A 17,440-nucleotide genomic window follows, 5' to 3' on the forward strand; every position below is an offset into this window, starting at 1 on the left:
TTCCTTTTTTTCTGTGGCTGCCTGCAGCTGAAGCAGATAAACTGCAGATAGAGCCGTTTCACATTGCGTCATTTCTATCATTGGTGTGTGTGTGTGTGTGTGTGTGTGTGTGTGTGTGTGTGTGCGTGTGTGTGTGTGTGTGTGTGGTGTGTGTGTGTGTGTGTGTGTGTGTGTGTGTGTGTGTGTGTTTCCTGCCTGTGGCTAATTCCTGGCCTGCCTTGATTTGTCTCCGGTCTTCATCTACTTTCCTCTTTCTACTTATTCTATTCTTTCAGGAAGGTTCACTGACATTTAAGTATCCCACACCCCGTTATTACATATGTCACAAAAAAAAGTCAATTTTATACCTAATCCATTAAAAGATGCTTATAACTTTTATTCATAGAAGATTACTTGTGTGAAAACTGGTCATTAGACATGTCAGTTATAATAATAATAACCTGAGTGCTGCAGTAAAAGCAGTTCCCACAGTGTGAGTGTGAGTATGAACATTACAAGGAGTCAAGGCAACGGTAACGTTAGACTGACTTTATAACCAAACAGTAATTCATCCCCACACTGTGGGCTCGACGCTAATGAAAGGCCCTGAACACTGACGTATGTGTTTCTAAATATCCAGACACCACAGTCCTGCCTCAAGACGGGCAGCAGAGCTAACTGGGGAGTGAGGGAGATGTCAATCAAATGGTCTGTACACGCCCACAGAGAGGAGCTCCAATCAGGCAAAGTGAAAACCTCGGCGTTAACGAGAGGTTAATGAAAACATGTAGCTGCTGATTCAACCACCTCATGATGAATGAGAACAGTTTACAGTTTTTCACAATAATAATTATACATTTAACAGATTATATTACTTATTATTATTTATTTAGTCCAGTTAGACGCTTCCTCTTGCTTTTTAAATATTTCTTTAATTTCTCTTGGCCGGCGACAGTCAGGTTGTCTGTGTGTCCCGTTCTCGTCAACGTGATATCTCTGTAACGCCTAGAGGGAATTTGTTGACAATTGGCAGAAACATTAATTTCGACTCAAGGATGAACTGATTACAATTTGGCGGTCAAAGGTCAAAAGGTCAAGGTCACTGTGGCCCCACAAAACAGGTTTTTGGCCATAACTCACAAATTCATACAAAAATGATGACACAGTTTAACTCAGATGTCTATAATGATGAAATTATGAAAAGGTCAAAGGTCAACTTCACTGTGACATCATAATGTTCTGCAAAAACACCTCTGGCTATTATTCAATGCTGTAACTCTGTAAAGGAGAGATTGTGATCGACTTTTTTTTTTGTTTGTTTTAGTTTTTTTTTTTTTTAGAAAAAACAAGTTAAATTCATTTTCACCTGAACTTTCTGGCTCGTTTTTGTTTCCTGCTGTATGAAGGAAACACAACATCGTCTTAGCTCCTCCTCAGCACAGCTCAGAACATCTAAATCCAAAGTGAGAAGAAAAGAAAATGAGGAGAAAACACAAATTAACAACTAATTATGTTTCTAAAGGTAAAAGGGCAGAAAATTTGCTCTGCAGGTGATATTTTTGAAATACTATTCTCACATTTTTTAATAATAAAACAAGTACCAATAAATTCAGATTTAAAAACTATAACTTTATGGGGGAAATAGTGTTGCTAAAGTGAGAGCGATGGCTGCTGTTTCCTAAATGAGAGCTTTACTTGTTCTACAGATTAACACATGTAGAGGGAACACAGCTGCTGCAGGAGACTATATATCTACTTTAAGTCATGTACAATGTTTCTCTGAGACATAAATCTATTTTCATAACTCTCAATGGAAATTAATGGGAGGCTGCAGCTCTCGCAAAACTCACTGTAAGTGCTTCACCTTTAAAAACTTAATTATCTCGTCACATTTCCTCATTGGCGTTGCTGTAGCTGCTGCACAGAGTGAGGCTGTGGTGGATGTAAACACTGACGAAGAGGATTGTAAAGACAGTGGGAGAGAGAGAGGGAGGGAAGGAGGGAGGGAGGGAGAGAAGAGGACGACGAGCCAGGAGAGAGAGAGTTCACTTTCCTGTATGTCTGTGTCCTCAGGCGATACTATACTTTGCATTGTAAGTCATATACTCCTCCTTTTTCTTTTTGTTTTTCTCCATCCGACACACTGGAAACACCTGTTCCTCCACATCTCACTTTCCTCTCCCTCCTCCTCCTCTCTCTCTCTCTCTATCTCTCTCTCTTTTCTCTGTCTCTGTCAACAGCCTTTGTCTTTTCCCCCTTTAATATTTGGATGAAAGACTTCTATAGGACTCTGATGTTAATTCTTTCATGTGTCACTCTGAAGAATGCCCCCGGCCACACCACACACACACACACACACACACACACACACACACACACACACACACACACACACACACACACACACACACACACACACACACACACACACACACACACACACACACACAACCTGACCCATGCACTGGATGAACCTACAAACACACTGCCATGCATGGTTTGTGTGCATATGTCTGCACACACATGCTCACACAGCCAAAACATAACTACAACAACTTAAGCATATGGAAAATATTGTATAACACACACTCATGAAGTGTGCACACATGCCTCACACAAACCGTGCAGGAACTTCAGGAACAATCATGCATACACACACACTAATTCACATACATAGAGATCACAGTGAGGACACACCCTATTCTCTGTCCATCTGTGTAAATACATTAACTTTGAAGTGTGAGAGGAGGGTGTGTGTATATGTGTGTGTGTGTGTGTGTGTGTGTGTGTGTGTGTGTGTGTGTGTGTGTCATCCCACCTCATTTTCTACTCCATCTTCACTACGAATCTGCAAAATCTTCACAGGCAGCATCTTTGTTCTCTTTACGGTATCAACTTCTGAGAACTAAAGCATGATAAAGGTTTTTAACATCTTAAAGTTTCTCTCCAAACATGTTTAAAATCTCTGTAAAAAAAAAAAAAAGGAGTTTGTACATCATCAAAAGTTCCTTAACATCTGATATGACCTTGATAGGGAGCCGGTGAAGGGAACTAAAATTGGTGTAATGTGATCACATTTTCTGTATTCAGTTAAAATTCTAGCCGCAGCATCTGAAGCAATACCTTTTAGTGCGAGCATGTGGCCAGAAAACGAAACTTTACAATAATCCATTTGGATGACAGGAAGGTGTGGATTAGGATTTCATCATCTGCCATGGACAGAAAAGGCCGGACCTTAGCTCTGTTACAGTATGTAGGTGAAAAATCTTTGTGATTTATTGGGTAGGATCACATATAACACCAAGACTCTTTGCTGTCAAATCACACTGCAGAGTGCTGATATCAGGCTGGGCCAGTGACCAGCATCTCTGTTTTATGTGAATTTAGGAGCAGGAAATTTCTTGACATCCATCTTTTTGCTGCAGACAAGCCTGTAATTAGCCTCTAATTTGACCATTTGAGAAGGCTCATCAGCTTTTACAGGAAGAAACAGCTGTCATCAGCATAACAGTGGGAATTGATATATAATATCAGATGTATAATTTGACCAAGAGTTGCAACATAAAGAGAGAAAAGCAGAGGGCCCAGAACGGAGCCCTGGGGTATGTCATATTTATAAAAAGCACTTATATAGTTACACACTGTGTTCTTTCAGATAAATAAGACTTTTACCACGTGAGGGTCAGGGACACCAAATTGGTTTTCCAGTCGGTCTAGCAGTATGCAGTGATCTATGGCAGTGGTTCTCAAAGAGGGGTCCGGGGAAACCCACGGGTTCTTGAGGGTCCATCCATAAGTAGTGATACAGTGATAGAATATACAACTGTTTTGGTCATGAGTTTCAAACACTGTAATAAAAGCAAAAATCTTATCAGATGGGAGACCCTGGGTAGTAAATCTTAATAAATGGGGATCTGCGGTCTCATTTGCGTCAGTTTAGGGATCCTTGATGTGAAAAAGTTTCAAAAATGGCACTGACATCGAAGACAGAGGGGGAATATGTAAACAGAAGATCATTTACCACTTTAGCAAGTGCTGTTCAAGTGGATTGACAGGCCCAGTGAAAATGTTCACAGACATTACTGTTAGATACATGTCCTAAATTAGAAATGTTATTAATAGGCTAAATCTGTCAGTGATGTGTCAGCACAGCAGTGCTGCACTGTGACAGAAATAAAGAGGGAATAGTGACAAGGTTAACATCTTAGTAAGGCAGCGGTTCCCAACATTTTCCAACTCATGTCCCACTTGAAAATTTCTAAAATGTTTGTCCAATGACAATACAGACACCAAATAACACCTTCTCAAAGCACTTTTTATCTTAATGATACTGACAGAACATTCAGGACTGAATTGAAAGCAGGGGAAACATGTAGGAAGCTCAATTTTTCCTTTTTGTTTGGCAGGGAGAGATCACTTGTTGATTCATCTGTCTCTGACCCTTTCCTTTAAATTCTTCCCAGATACGTATTTTGATACTCAAGTTTTTGCTGGTATCAAAAGTATCAAACAAGTACATGATGTGGCTGGTGACAACATTTAAATTGAAATCACTGGCTTATCACAGTGATAGGCCTTAATATGAAAAACATTTTTAAAAAGTTTTTAGTGTTTAAGTATTTATAATATTTTTAAAGATAGTTTTGTTTTAAAACATAAAAAAATAATATATATACATACATATATATATATATATATATATAGATGTATATATAGATGTATACATATATATTTATTTTTTATAATACATTTCACCAAAATTGTACTGTTTTGGAAATGGTTTGTTGGCCCACATGTAATACCTTCGTGGCCCACCAGTGGGCCCCGGCCCGCAGGTTGGAAACACTGTTTGTTGTATGTCTAACACGCAAAGTGGTCAAGAGAATGACAATCACTGAGGTATTAGAGAACATTACAGCCCACAGCAGGTGATGTTAGAATAGACCCTGAGGCCTCTTCTGTGACGAAACATGGCAGTAAAAACATTAACATCTCAAAACGTCTTGGTAAATTGGTCAGATGATGATGATATGGTGAACAAAGTATTAATTTTGCATACATATATATATATATAAATTGAATGAGTTTTCCACCTGTGAAGAAAAGTGGTCCATCTCTTAGGACTCACACCATCTCTGTGCATACGAAGCCATTTTTCTGTGTCTACCAGCTTCACGCTTCATATTTATTAATATCACTGTCTATTTTCTGCTCTTTTCTTCTTCTGCCCCCACATTTACCAAAGAAGGCCACAGTGAGATCAGGTCTCAGGACCTCTTAAATCTTGTTTAGACAGACGTTCCTGCCATATGAATACACACAGTTGCATAGATGCAAGCACAAAAAATGGTACAAACCACTAACACTTACTGGAAACCATTAATAAATACACAGAAGCTCACATGCTGTAGGTTTTATTTATGGGTGACTTAAATCATCCAAAGCTTCAACTCATGCACCATAACTGATTATAACTCTTTGAAACATTTAGAGCTAAATTCCACACAAAATTATGTTTTATGGCTCCTGCAGACCCCATGCTATCTCACTGGCATGAAAACAGAGCACAACTTTACAACACAGATAAATCAACAAGTGTTGTCATCAACTCAAGCTGAGATTATCATAAAACGATGTTAAGATGTTACAGGCTGACTTCTGGTTTTTACATCCAGGAAACTGGAAGCTGCAGCTCCAGTGTATCATGTTAGGATCTGCAGGAAGGACCTTCAGCTACTGATTTGAAATTGTGTCTACTCTGGGAAGTGATACCAAACAATTTCGGGGGATTTCCCTGTTTTTTTATTTTTTTTTGTTTGTTTTTTTCCATCATGACTTTTTCATAAAAAGTGGAGCCACCTGGGAAACATATGATGACACCACAGTGGTCTCTCAGGCCAACTGTGGTTTCAGATGACTATCAACTGAATAAGACTTATAAAAGAGTACTGTTTGTAGCATCACTGTATCCATATTGTTTTGTACTTTCAAAATTAGGCAGTGGGAACATATTAAACAACATAGATTGTGGGGCAAAGATTAAATTCTCTGTGCAGTAGTTATGTAACTTTCCGCAAATTGAAGCAGATTACAATACAGATTTCACAGTGATTCCCGTGAGAGAGAGTTAGATGAGTATCTTGATACCAGTCTCATATGTGTGATGCTGGAGCCGCGAGGTGATCAGTTAGCTTAGCATAGAAGATGAGAAACAGTCACTCTAAAGCTCACTAACACTTTGAATCTCATGTGTTTAATCTGTACAAAAAGTGTAAAATGGCAAAGTTGTGGTTTCATGGAAACTGCGGAAACTATTTCTAATTGTGACTTTCTCACCCTAATGAGGAAGTCACATATAGAAAATAAGCAAAGGTAATTACTGAGGGAGGCAATAGAGTGCTGCAGGAATGAGTCCTAAAATCTTACCCTGTGTGACATGAGGGGATGTATATTAGTGTTTTGGCGCTATGCAAATAAAATTGAATTGAATTGAATTAAAACCTGGAAATCCGTTAGTATTTTAGCAGTTCCAGTTCCCTCGTCCTGTAGTCTGTAGTTTGTTGAATGGGTTTTTGTTTAGATGCCTGAAATAAAGTCTGTGGTTAACACAGGCTCAATACATCAGAAAATGCCCCAGTCATGATTTCTTTAAGCTTTTACGTGTCTTAAAAAAGGACGATTGCTAACAAGTGGCTAAATGAGACTACAGAGGTTGTTGAGGACGTTAGACGTCATCACGTTGAACGTGAAAACTGATCTACTCACCAGTCCACCTTTACAGCCTCATTGTGTTTATACAAACTGTTTCTAACTCTGTCAGCAGAAAGGCTTTTGTAGAAGAGGTCAGAGCTAAATCAAACTACAATCTGATGTTTAGTGGTGGTGACGTTGAAATCATGTGACCGTGGTGTAGTTGGTTTATAGCCTACCATTAGCTTCTGGTGGTTGTATTTATGCTTCAAAAATCATAAAGTGGTTAGTGAAGATTATCCTGCTGAACAAAATTAGTCAGTGTCATAAACTTTTGTTTGTCACAGAGTTTATTTTCTATATCAATCCAAAAGACAATGTAAAAGCCCCACTGGCTTTTTGTCGAGGGAACCAGGAGATGCTAACCTTAGGGTTGGCACTCTATTACTGAGCCAGGCTAGCTGTTTCCTGATGCTAAGCTAAGCTAGTCACCTCCTGGCTCTAGGTCTGAGCTAATACACAAATATGAGAGTTTTGTCGACCTTCTCATTTTACTCTCGGCAAGAAACAGCAACAAACAAATTTCTCATCATGTACATCAAACAGGACATATTCTACATGAGTGAGCTTAGGATGCAGAATTTGACAATAACAGTAAAAATATGACATAAAGCTTGTATCTGTTAAACTGGATGTTGCTGGAACTATGTCTTTTAGGTTCTTAGGAACACAAGTGGATGTTTGTTTTTCCCTGGTATGAGCAGTGGGACTGTGGTAGCACATTGAAGCCACTTTGGTTGTTTTAGGTGTGGATTCATTTATCTGCTGTTTAAATGGGAAACAATGCAGCGTCTATTTGTGCAGTCTGATATTAGTTTTTATGACTATTTGGCTTTTTGGTCTACATTTTTGATTTTCACAGTTAAAAGCAAGAAGATGTGGATAGTCCTCATTCTGCACACAGTGCTCTTTTCTCTAATCGTGTCATCCAGTTACACTGATTGTATTAATGTCTCACTCCACACAGTGATGATTTATTGATGTTAAAGTGCTACACGAGACACATTCATGACATCACTCTCTCATATGGTGCAACTACATCCTGGTGAGAAGCTGGTTGACTGTGTGGTCGGCTGCCCCGCCCTCCATCCCCGACTCCTCCACCAGCAACTTCCTCTGAAACTCCTGCAGGAGGAGAGAGAATTTAAAGACTGAGCAGTTTGCCTTTTTAACTCTTCTCTACTGAAAGCTCAACAGTGTCTGTGCTGAATGATCGAGGAATGAATTGGTCAAAATATGTCAACCACAAAGTAAAACACAGTCAGAGGTGATTTTGGCCACTTAGAAAAATCTAAGTCCCTCCCACAGTATTTGATTGACAGGTGGATCTCAGTGAAGCCCAGTGCTAAAGAAAACACAAAGAAATAATTACTTGGCACTGGTGTGACGCAAAGTAAAAGCTAACAGCTGATGACAGCTTCAAACCCTTCACTTTACCAAAGCCACCCATTGAACTTCAAGGCATCCATTCATTTGAGGAGCTACTGACAAGTCTCTTTAACTAATGCGTGATCTATGACCTTGAACTGTGACCGCCGTGCAACTCGATAATGACGTCCAGGAACCCTCAGTGTCTGATAAATGCTGCGTCTTGGATCTTTAAAAAGCTTTTCTATTCTGCAGGAGCTTTGAAACACTAGAGGCCTTGTGGCTTCTGAAGAAGCTGCACTGTGGTGTTAGATCTCAGACTGTTAGCATGTCAGACGTGTCAAATGGGCAGCTGGTTGATTTGTCAGCTGTCTATTTGACATCAACAGTTGGTTGTGTGTGTGTGTGTGTGTGTGTGTGTGTCTGTCTGTCAGTCATCCTCACCCTGAATCTCCTGAGTCTTGCCAGTCTGTCTGGCAGAGTCTTCTCCTGGCTGGAGGTCAGCTCTGCTACATGAGTTCGCCACTGCTGCTCTCTCTCCTGAAACACAGGCATTATGGCAATTTAAAAAATGCAATTTTAAAGCTGCACTGATCAATATTTTCATATTGCCAATGGATCAAATGACTATGTGTAATGTCAAAAGGAGTCGCTCATAGTGATAAATGCAGAATTAGCAGTTCCCGTCAGCTTTACAGAGCAATTCAGCATCTTTTAGCTCATTGTTTCGGTTAGTGGTTAGTGTCTGGTCTTCCAGCAGATAAAGAGTCTGATATAAAAAGAGAGTGAATATTGGACTATTGTTCAGAAACATGACTCCACATAAATGCTAATGTTGCTCTACCTGTGCTATATGCTTAAATAGACAACAGTTTGCTAACACATTTGCCATTATGTTTTCATGTAGATATAATATGGGAATGTGCAGCTTTTTCCTTTGGCCACCCAAAAATGTATACTGTAGTATAGTAACATCATGACTCACTGTATTGGCCCCATTTGCATCTGGTATCCAGATATATTATAGATATAATTACATTCAATCCACAGGTCTTTACATTTGCACCAAGTGTCAGTAAGCATCATTATCCTGGTCTTCCCCATTTTGTTATTAGATTCTGTTAAGTGAATGTGGATGAACATGGTGCGTCTGAGGTCAAGGGGAACACTGACACAAATAGATATCATTGATTTTTAAATTATTTTGTGACTTGCCAGGTATGACTGTTACTTGTTGCTTTTGTCAGGCTCACTTATGCTAAAACTGGAAGACGTGGAATTTGGTGGCATTTCAACTCGCTGGGCGGATTGTCTTGAAGAACATGAACTCTCTGTTCAGATTGCAGTTACACCGTGATGAAATCCAGTCACAGTGCGAGCCAAACCACCTCTAGAGGTGCTCTGACCAAACTGATTTAATTCCAGTCACAATGCTGCATGCATTTACACATTGCGTTAACATGCATTTTTCCTTATCCAGATGTCCACTTACATATTTGCAGCATAAATAAATGCCAGGAGTAAATGCAGCAGTATCTTGGATCGGAAAAGTCAGTTCTGAGGGTTCATGGAATGAGGCCATGGTTATCTCTTGTTTCGACTACTACAATGCTCTTCTGGTGGACCTCCCTTCATACACAGTGAAACCCTTACAGATGGCCCAGAATGCAGCAGCCTGTCTGCTCTTTCATCAGTCTCAAGTCACTAATGCTGCCTTCAGAGTGACTTCTGGGTCTGCTCCATGTACTTGAACTCAATCACACAGGAATATCGTCTGACATCACCAACCCTGCACACAAGACGTCTCAGTCCAGACTGTTCTGGTCTGCGGTTCTCTGATGGTGCAACAAGCTACTGAATGCTTTCAGAGCAGGAGCGTCCCTCTCTATCTTCAAGACTCTCTTGAAGCCTCATCTCTTCTGAGATCACCTCCTCTCCAACACACTAACATGTCTGACTAGCTCTTACTGTGCACTTCTTTACCTGATCTCCTTCACTTCTGCTACTTCACTACTGCACTGACATATCTTCTGTAATTTTGAAAGTTACAAGGTTCCCCTGATACAATGATATAAGAGTTCATATATCCTGCTGGGGCTGCAGCTCTGAGTAAGGCGTGTTCATGAGTGAGGTGTGTGTGTGTGTGTGTGTGTGTGTGTGTGTGTGTGTGTGTGTGAGTGTGTGAGTGTGCATGTGTGAGTGATGAAAAATGCTGGGCCTGCTGGTTGTGTATGCCTGACCTCAAATTGGAGTCTGTATTGACATTGCTCTCTTGGATCCAGTTTCCTGCTGTTTGCTTCTAATGTTTAATTTTCACACGTGTGAGAGAGAGGAAAGTGAGAAATCTTTAAACAGTTCAGATGGGATACATGTGAGATGGCTGAAGCCAGTTTCTCTCAATGGACAGGGCCTGTCATCAATTAACATTTCTGTCATGCTGTGTGTGTGTGTGTGTGTGTGTGTGTGTGTGTGTGTGTGTGTTTGTGTGTGTGCTGTTGTGTCTGAGTGTCGGGGGAGCAGTAATATGTAGAGGAAGTTGATGTGAGCAAGGGAGGCATTTAGTTTAATGTCAGTCAGTTTAAAAAGGAAGCCTCGCTGACACATATGGAGTGAAGGTGAAAGCAGTTAAACTGTTACCTCCCCAATTACATCCTGAACACACACACACACATTCACACACACACACACACACACACACACACACATTCACACACACACACACACACTGATACACACACTGCGGCAAACAATCAGGACATTCTTTCCAAAAAGGCCTTGAGTTGATTTGACTGTTTGAATGAGTACTTCACTCATGTTCCATACACACATGTCAGTCGTCACGGTGTGTGAAGAGTGAGTAGCACATTTTTAGCAAATTGCCGTAAAATTGGCGATCACGGACAAATTGATAAATCGTGTTAACACTTGTTTTCTGACTGTGATCCAATCACAACATCCTGGTGCCAATTAGCCATCTGGCCCGCGGGGATGCTTGTGCAGTCAGCGTGGACAACAGTCTGAGAACATACAAACGGTCTGCAGAGGTTGGAATACGTCCCAAGGGAGCACAGACGCATTATAATATTTACTCTATAAATCCACTGTCACACTGTGGACATTTGTATACTTTTAGAAAACTTGGGGTGGGGGGTGTTTACAGCACTACTGCAATTCTAAATAAGACGTGAGACTGAGCTATTTAAGACGCACTCTTCTTTTGTCTGTAAAGCAAAGGAACTGACTCATTTGGAGGTTAAATCAGGCATCAAATCCCAAAAGTGGAAGACTTATGTGTGGGCAAATTAGTTGAATATGATAATCAGTGAAATGATTAGTTATTGACATCAACAGGTGACCCAGAGTTATGAAAAATCATTGTAGGAGATTCATGGAATTAAAACTCTGAATACATTACTACTTCAATGACTCTGTGGGGCTGTAAAGGCACATGAATTTGGTGTCTTAGCATGCTAACATAGCATGAAGCACAAAGCACAACTGAGGCTGTTTGACCCATCCACCCACCCCAACCTCGTCCTGGCGTGGACTTTTTATATAACGTATAACTTTCTAATTCGCTTCTGTCATAATGACTGTGGCCACTAAAGGTCGCTTAGCAATAAAAACCAAGCGGCAACCTCAGAGGCCGAAAAATGAAGCCAGCACGGAAGTACCAAAAATAGACAGAGTTCATCTTTATTTACTGTCTATGATAAAAACCAACTAAGGGTCATAATCATAGACTGTATATAAAGAGGGGCGAAGCCTCAAGAGCAGCTATTCCCTAACCCGTCGCCATCTTGGCAGTGACCGACTCCGCCCAACTCTCGGCTAATCCAAAAATGAGCAACGAGGGAGATTTCGGTGCATGCTAGTTTGTGACAAGCACACACTCACCCACCTGTTACTCAAAGCGACACGCCCTCAATTGTGCATAACTGTACAGTAACCCTGTGCAGTTTTCATGAAGGAGGAAATTAATATAGAGACCAAAACTGTTTTTCTACCAGGATGTAAACATGTTTATTTCTGCTGTAAATTTGAGCATTTTAACATGAGAGTCTATGGAGATTGACTCACTTTTGGAGCCAGCCTCAAGCGGCCATTCAAAGAACTGCAGATTACAGCACTTCAGTGTTGGCTTCACTTTTCATCCCCCGCAGGTTTCTGCTTGGTCTTAATAAGCTGCTTTACACTGACGACCTATCTTGTAATTTTTTTCCAGGAAGATGCGGTCTCTCATTTCTGCCGCCCAGAGGGCTTTTTGCATTCTTTGGAGCTCAGCGCAGTGTCATCTATCAGAGTTGGAGGTATGTTATCACACTGCACTCCCTGAATGTAGTTTCCAGGTTTGCAAAGAAAAAAAACAAAAAACTGTTTCCTAGAAAAAAACAAAACAACAAAACATCTCTCTCCTGCCTTCATGTTGCAGAACACCATCCTCAGGTTATTCAGTGCAGAGAAAGATGTGATACAACAAATGCAACACCTGTAGCTTAACAACCTTGCACCATAAAGTACATATGTTAAAGTGTTGGAGACTCTCTCCAGGTGAATCAAGAGTTGAACAGCAGCTGTAACTGCGCTCATGTGTCGAGATCAAGGCCTTGAATTCAGTTAAGATTGATGCCTGGTGGAAATGCAAGAGTTTATCCAAGGTACTGCTCACTGTTTTTTCGCTGGTTTGGCTTCTCGAGGACATTTAGAGAAAACCTCTCAACGATTCTCTGCCTCTCTTCCAAAAAACTCAAATTTTAAATGGCATTAAAATTGGCCCCTGGACATATAAATGTTTTTGTTCAGGGTACTTTGGTCTAATCTGTTGCAATGTGGGTGAAGTGGTTGCTCAGTAAAACCCAGAGTATTACAATGTGAATGTGTTGCTGGCGCTCCTCTGGCCCGGCTGCGGTCAGCGTGCGTGCGCGAGGTTGAAATCAAAACTATCCTCGTTCAGATGCTGCTGAGGCTGCCTGTCTGCGGGTGTGGGTATGTGTGTGTCAGGGGTCACACAGTACAATGTGTGGGTTTGTGTACACTGTGTTTGTTTGTGTGTGTGTGTGTATGTATGTATGTGTGTGTCTGGGGTTAAGTTAGGGTTCAGCGGAAAGTACATTCCATACTGAGGTGAGAGTGACTGTCCTTTCTATCAGGGTAAATGCTGTCATCAGCTTCCTGTCTTTTTGTATGTTAGTGTGCGTGCGTGCGTGCATGTGTGCGTGCGTGCGTGCATGCGTGTGTGTGTGTGCACGCGCACGCAGCGGAAACACTGACAACAACAGCCCATGTCCCTTGTTGACCTCACACACTCTTGTCAGAAATGGGGCGGCTGCTCAAAGCACCCACAGCTGTTGTGTGTGTATGTGTGTGTATGTGTGTGTATGTGTGTGCGCGTGTGTTTGCATTCCACGCCCATGAGGATGTCCATCTGTTTTGGCAACTGTGTGTTCTTGAATGAATCCACAGCGTGAACTTGCAGCTACTTTCTTTTTTCAAAATGCCAAATATGTGTGTTCCTGCTCCTGTGTGTGTGTGTGTGTGTGTGTGTGTGTGTGTGTGTATGTTTAGTGCAGTGGAGTGTGTGAGTGAAGTTTGACGCGACCGATAAGCCCGACAGCCTTGAAAGAGAGCCAGAGTTGTGTTTTTCAGTCTGTCATTTCCATGGAAGTGAATCTGATTTTGCCGCGAGTGATGAAGTGAAGCTTGACGGTAAATTAACACTCATCGATCCAGCGCCACACTATTGCCTGTCTGCCTGATTGTTCAGCCCGCTCTTTCCATTAGGCTGATTACAACAGCCTGGTCTCATGACATGTAAAAGCACAACGTCTTAAAATGTGAAGGAGACACAAGCAGCAAGGAAACTGGCATGTGCTAATCACTAACAGTTTAAGAAGGCAACTAATGTACGCACTTGAGATGTAAAACAAAGTAAAAATGACAAAGAGAAATGATTAAGTCAGAAATGATTCCTCAAAAAAAAAAAAGAAAAGTAAACAACAAGCTCTCCTCAGAGCTAAACTCTCATGTGTTTCCTTCCCTTCGGATTGTGGCTGCCAATAAATAGGGTTGACAGCAAGAACAATCTGTCATTACACTCATTATACTGATCAACTCCTATTACAACTGCTTGGCTCCCAGGTGCAACCTGCGTGTGTGCGTGCATGTGTGTGCGTGTGTGTGTGTGTGTGCGCGCGCCTGAATGCGTGCATTGGCAAGAGTGTGTCCTCAGAAGAAACAACCACAAGCCACTAAGGCTGAGCTGATGTCATTAAATCTTCAAACTGAGATTGAAGAGGCTGCACAGATGTACAGACTTGTAGAATGTGTATCGTCCAAGAAGTGTGTGTGTGTGTGTGGGGTGTGTGTGGGGTGTGTGTGTGTGTGTACGTGCATTTGCATGTGTTCACCTTCTTCCTCTCCTCTATTTCTTGGAGTCTCTCTCTTTCCTGCTGCTCCCTGTCCAGTCGCCGGCGGACCTGGAACACACACACACATAAACACAAAAATACCTTTTTGAGTGTTTTTAAAAATTGCGTAGCGTGTCAAGTGTTGCGGCGCAGGCCCTGCTCATCCCTCACCCTCTCCTCCTTTCTGTCTATCCAGTCGTCCTCCAACGCTCCAGCTCCTTCCGCCGTTTCTCTTGTCGTCTTTTCTGACACTCCAAGAAATGCGTAGTCCTCCTCCTTACACAAACCTCTCATTGACTGGAACCAGAAAAACGACCATCCGTCAGACGTGACATTTTGCCTTGAACCCTTGTCTCTGCTGCACGTATCAACCGTCTCTGTGCTGACTGACAGCTAAGTGCCTAAGAAAGAGTTTTCTTATTTTATTGTTTTATAGCATTGGTGCAGCTTTAAGTGTTCACCTCCTTCGGCAGGACTAAATCATCGCTGGCAAAGACAGAAGGCGCTCTCTCAGTTAAATACGTTTATGGTATAAACACAACTGAATCTAGAGTGTCCGACTGTTGGTGAGTTGGTAGCTACAGTAAGTTTCCATTCAATTTTTTTTTTTTTTTTTACCAAATCATGAGAAAATCAGCGAAAGCGCAAACGTGAACTAATGTGTTTGTCCCAATATTTTACACTTTTCCGGGGTTTTGTTTGATTTGTTTTATTGATATATTTGTGGTTTTCAGAACCAAAAATCATCTCAGTGTAGTTTTACATCTCGCAGGCTTCTCTCTGGAGCTCTAGTAACAACAGGTCGGTCAGCCAATCAACCAACAGAGCCTCTCTTCTGATTTGCTGACTGTTTTCTGAGCGATTTTCATAAAAACATAGCAGCCAAATCAACCAAATCCAGGCTCCTCCTGGAGGATCCTGTGGCGTTACTACTCAGATCACGACCGTAGGTGATGGCTCGAACCAAGACCAACTGGTAAATCGAGAGATTTGCCTCGTGGCTCAGCTCCCTCTGTCTTCCTCACCCCAACCCTCCGGTACAGTGTCAGCATTACACTACTGATGCTGCACAAAATGCGATTACACATGAGAACAGGTGGATGGAGGCTCGAAAAAAAAAAAGCCAGACTTTCCAGAGAGAAAGTAAAAACTTCTTTCTCAGCTGGACGAAGGTTCTATTGTCTGATGATACCAACTTTGATCTTTTTGGCCGAACACTGCACATCATCATGAACATACTCCCAGCACAGAGCCAAAACTATGTCCTGAGTGGCAGAGTCCAGATTCCACATCTCAGTACAACTGAATATTTACAAGTAACCTGACAGATCTGGAGCAAAGACGAATGGGGGAAAAATCACATTGTCCATAGATCTTTTAGAGATCTGTTTTCACTTGTGCATTCAAGGATACTTTTATTGATCTGTGTCAAAAAAACAAAAACAAACCCACATTGGATTGACTATGATTCAGTGTCATAAAACAAGAAAAGATGAAAACATCCAAGAAGGTGAATACTACTTGATAGACACCGAACTCTTCAAATTTGGAGATGTTTGGGTGGAAATACAAACAGGTCCGTCACAAAAAAAAAGGAAAAACCTGATGAATCTGATCTTAGTTAAACTGACAGTGCCTCCGTCTGCAGGGCCAGTGAATATTTGGATGAGTTAGAAAATGATGTGAATCATATGCCATGGCTCTTGTAGTCACGAGATCTCAATTCACAGTGGAAGTGGTTGCTGTTTACTTGTTTGTGTCTTCTTGGAAAAACAGTTTGGCTCAATTCAAGGAAGGATCATCTGCCGGCTTGATTTGGGATCAATCACGAAAAAATACATGAAGGAAATCATGAAAGTTCTCTGGGACTGTGAGTTTAAGTGGATTTAATAACTACTAACAACTAATAACTAATAACAACTAACTAATAACAACTTCCTGGATCCCAGCGGTTAATAACGTACCTTTGACATGGGGATTCTTTGAAACTGCTTCACATGAGTCATCTTGGTCCAGGACAGGTCCGCTGCTCATCACACACACACACACACACATGTTCACAGTTGTAACTGACATTTACTTTGTGACAGGTTCCTTTGTTGAAATAATGCAATGACATGAGTAATACTTGGGGGAAAATAAGCTTTGATTAGGTCAAACGAATCAGTCACTAACCTCTGTAGGTCAACTCCAACCGTGTCTTCTCAAACCTGTCAGTGTCCGCTGCGCGCCGATCAATACCTGCTGTTTAATCTCCCATAATAACCGCAGATACGTCCTGCGTCCTCACCCGACTGGGAGTCCCAACACAAAGCTCCAGATCTGAGTTATAGAGGTTCTTGTATAGTGACGGCATGCAGCTTACATGTCAGTCATTTCCACAGCACAGTGGCAGAAGTGCCACTGTGCCACTAATAAAGAGTCCAGGAGACAGAAGCATTATGGATTAGTTCAGACGTTGTTTCAGAAATGAGATCAGTATGAGGCATCAGGTCACTTTATCTTTGCCTACACCGAAAGGCCACACAGGTGTTGTGTGTCACCTATTGAGCTGCCACCGCTAAAACAATTTTAACACTTAGCATTGTCTTGCCATGTTATAATCTAGAATCTTTTTTCATTAGAAGAAAACTCAGTGGAAAACAATTAATACTTTAAAGCAGCTTTACATTTATAGAATTTCCATTTTATACAGTAAGGTCCAAAAGTCTGAGACCACTTTCCCAGAATGGGAAGATAGACATGTTTAAAATTAATAAGAAATAAATAAGAAAAACACACAGAAGCATATATAATTTTTAAGAGTGTGTTGCTTTAATAAACTTGCATATATAAATTAGATATACAGTACATCATTTATTTGGCTTAGTTCAAAGACTAAAAATGCTGAGAAACAGGATCTCTAAAGCCAACTTATTAACATGTTACATATTCTT

At 41.1% G+C, this 17,440-nt stretch overlaps 1 protein-coding gene across 1 annotated transcript; it reads right to left on the reverse strand.

Annotated features, from left to right (window-relative positions):
• Window positions 1–7,764: 7,764 nt before the first annotated feature.
• On the reverse strand, window positions 7,765–16,825 carry LOC130163843 (uncharacterized). Its single transcript, XM_056368273.1, has 6 exons — window positions 16,680–16,825; window positions 16,469–16,530; window positions 14,676–14,801; window positions 14,505–14,573; window positions 8,542–8,637; window positions 7,765–7,854 (listed from the first exon to the last, which is right to left on the reverse strand). The coding sequence occupies exons 2-6, from the start codon at window positions 16,508–16,510 to the stop codon at window positions 7,765–7,767; spliced, it is 423 nt and encodes a 140-aa protein (XP_056224248.1). The 5' UTR covers window positions 16,511–16,530; window positions 16,680–16,825.
• Between the last annotated feature and the right edge of the window lie 615 nt (window positions 16,826–17,440).

Source organism: Seriola aureovittata, chromosome 22 (genome assembly GCF_021018895.1).
Source record: "Seriola aureovittata isolate HTS-2021-v1 ecotype China chromosome 22, ASM2101889v1, whole genome shotgun sequence".
In the NCBI taxonomy this organism is placed as follows: Eukaryota; Metazoa; Chordata; class Actinopteri; order Carangiformes; family Carangidae; genus Seriola; species Seriola aureovittata.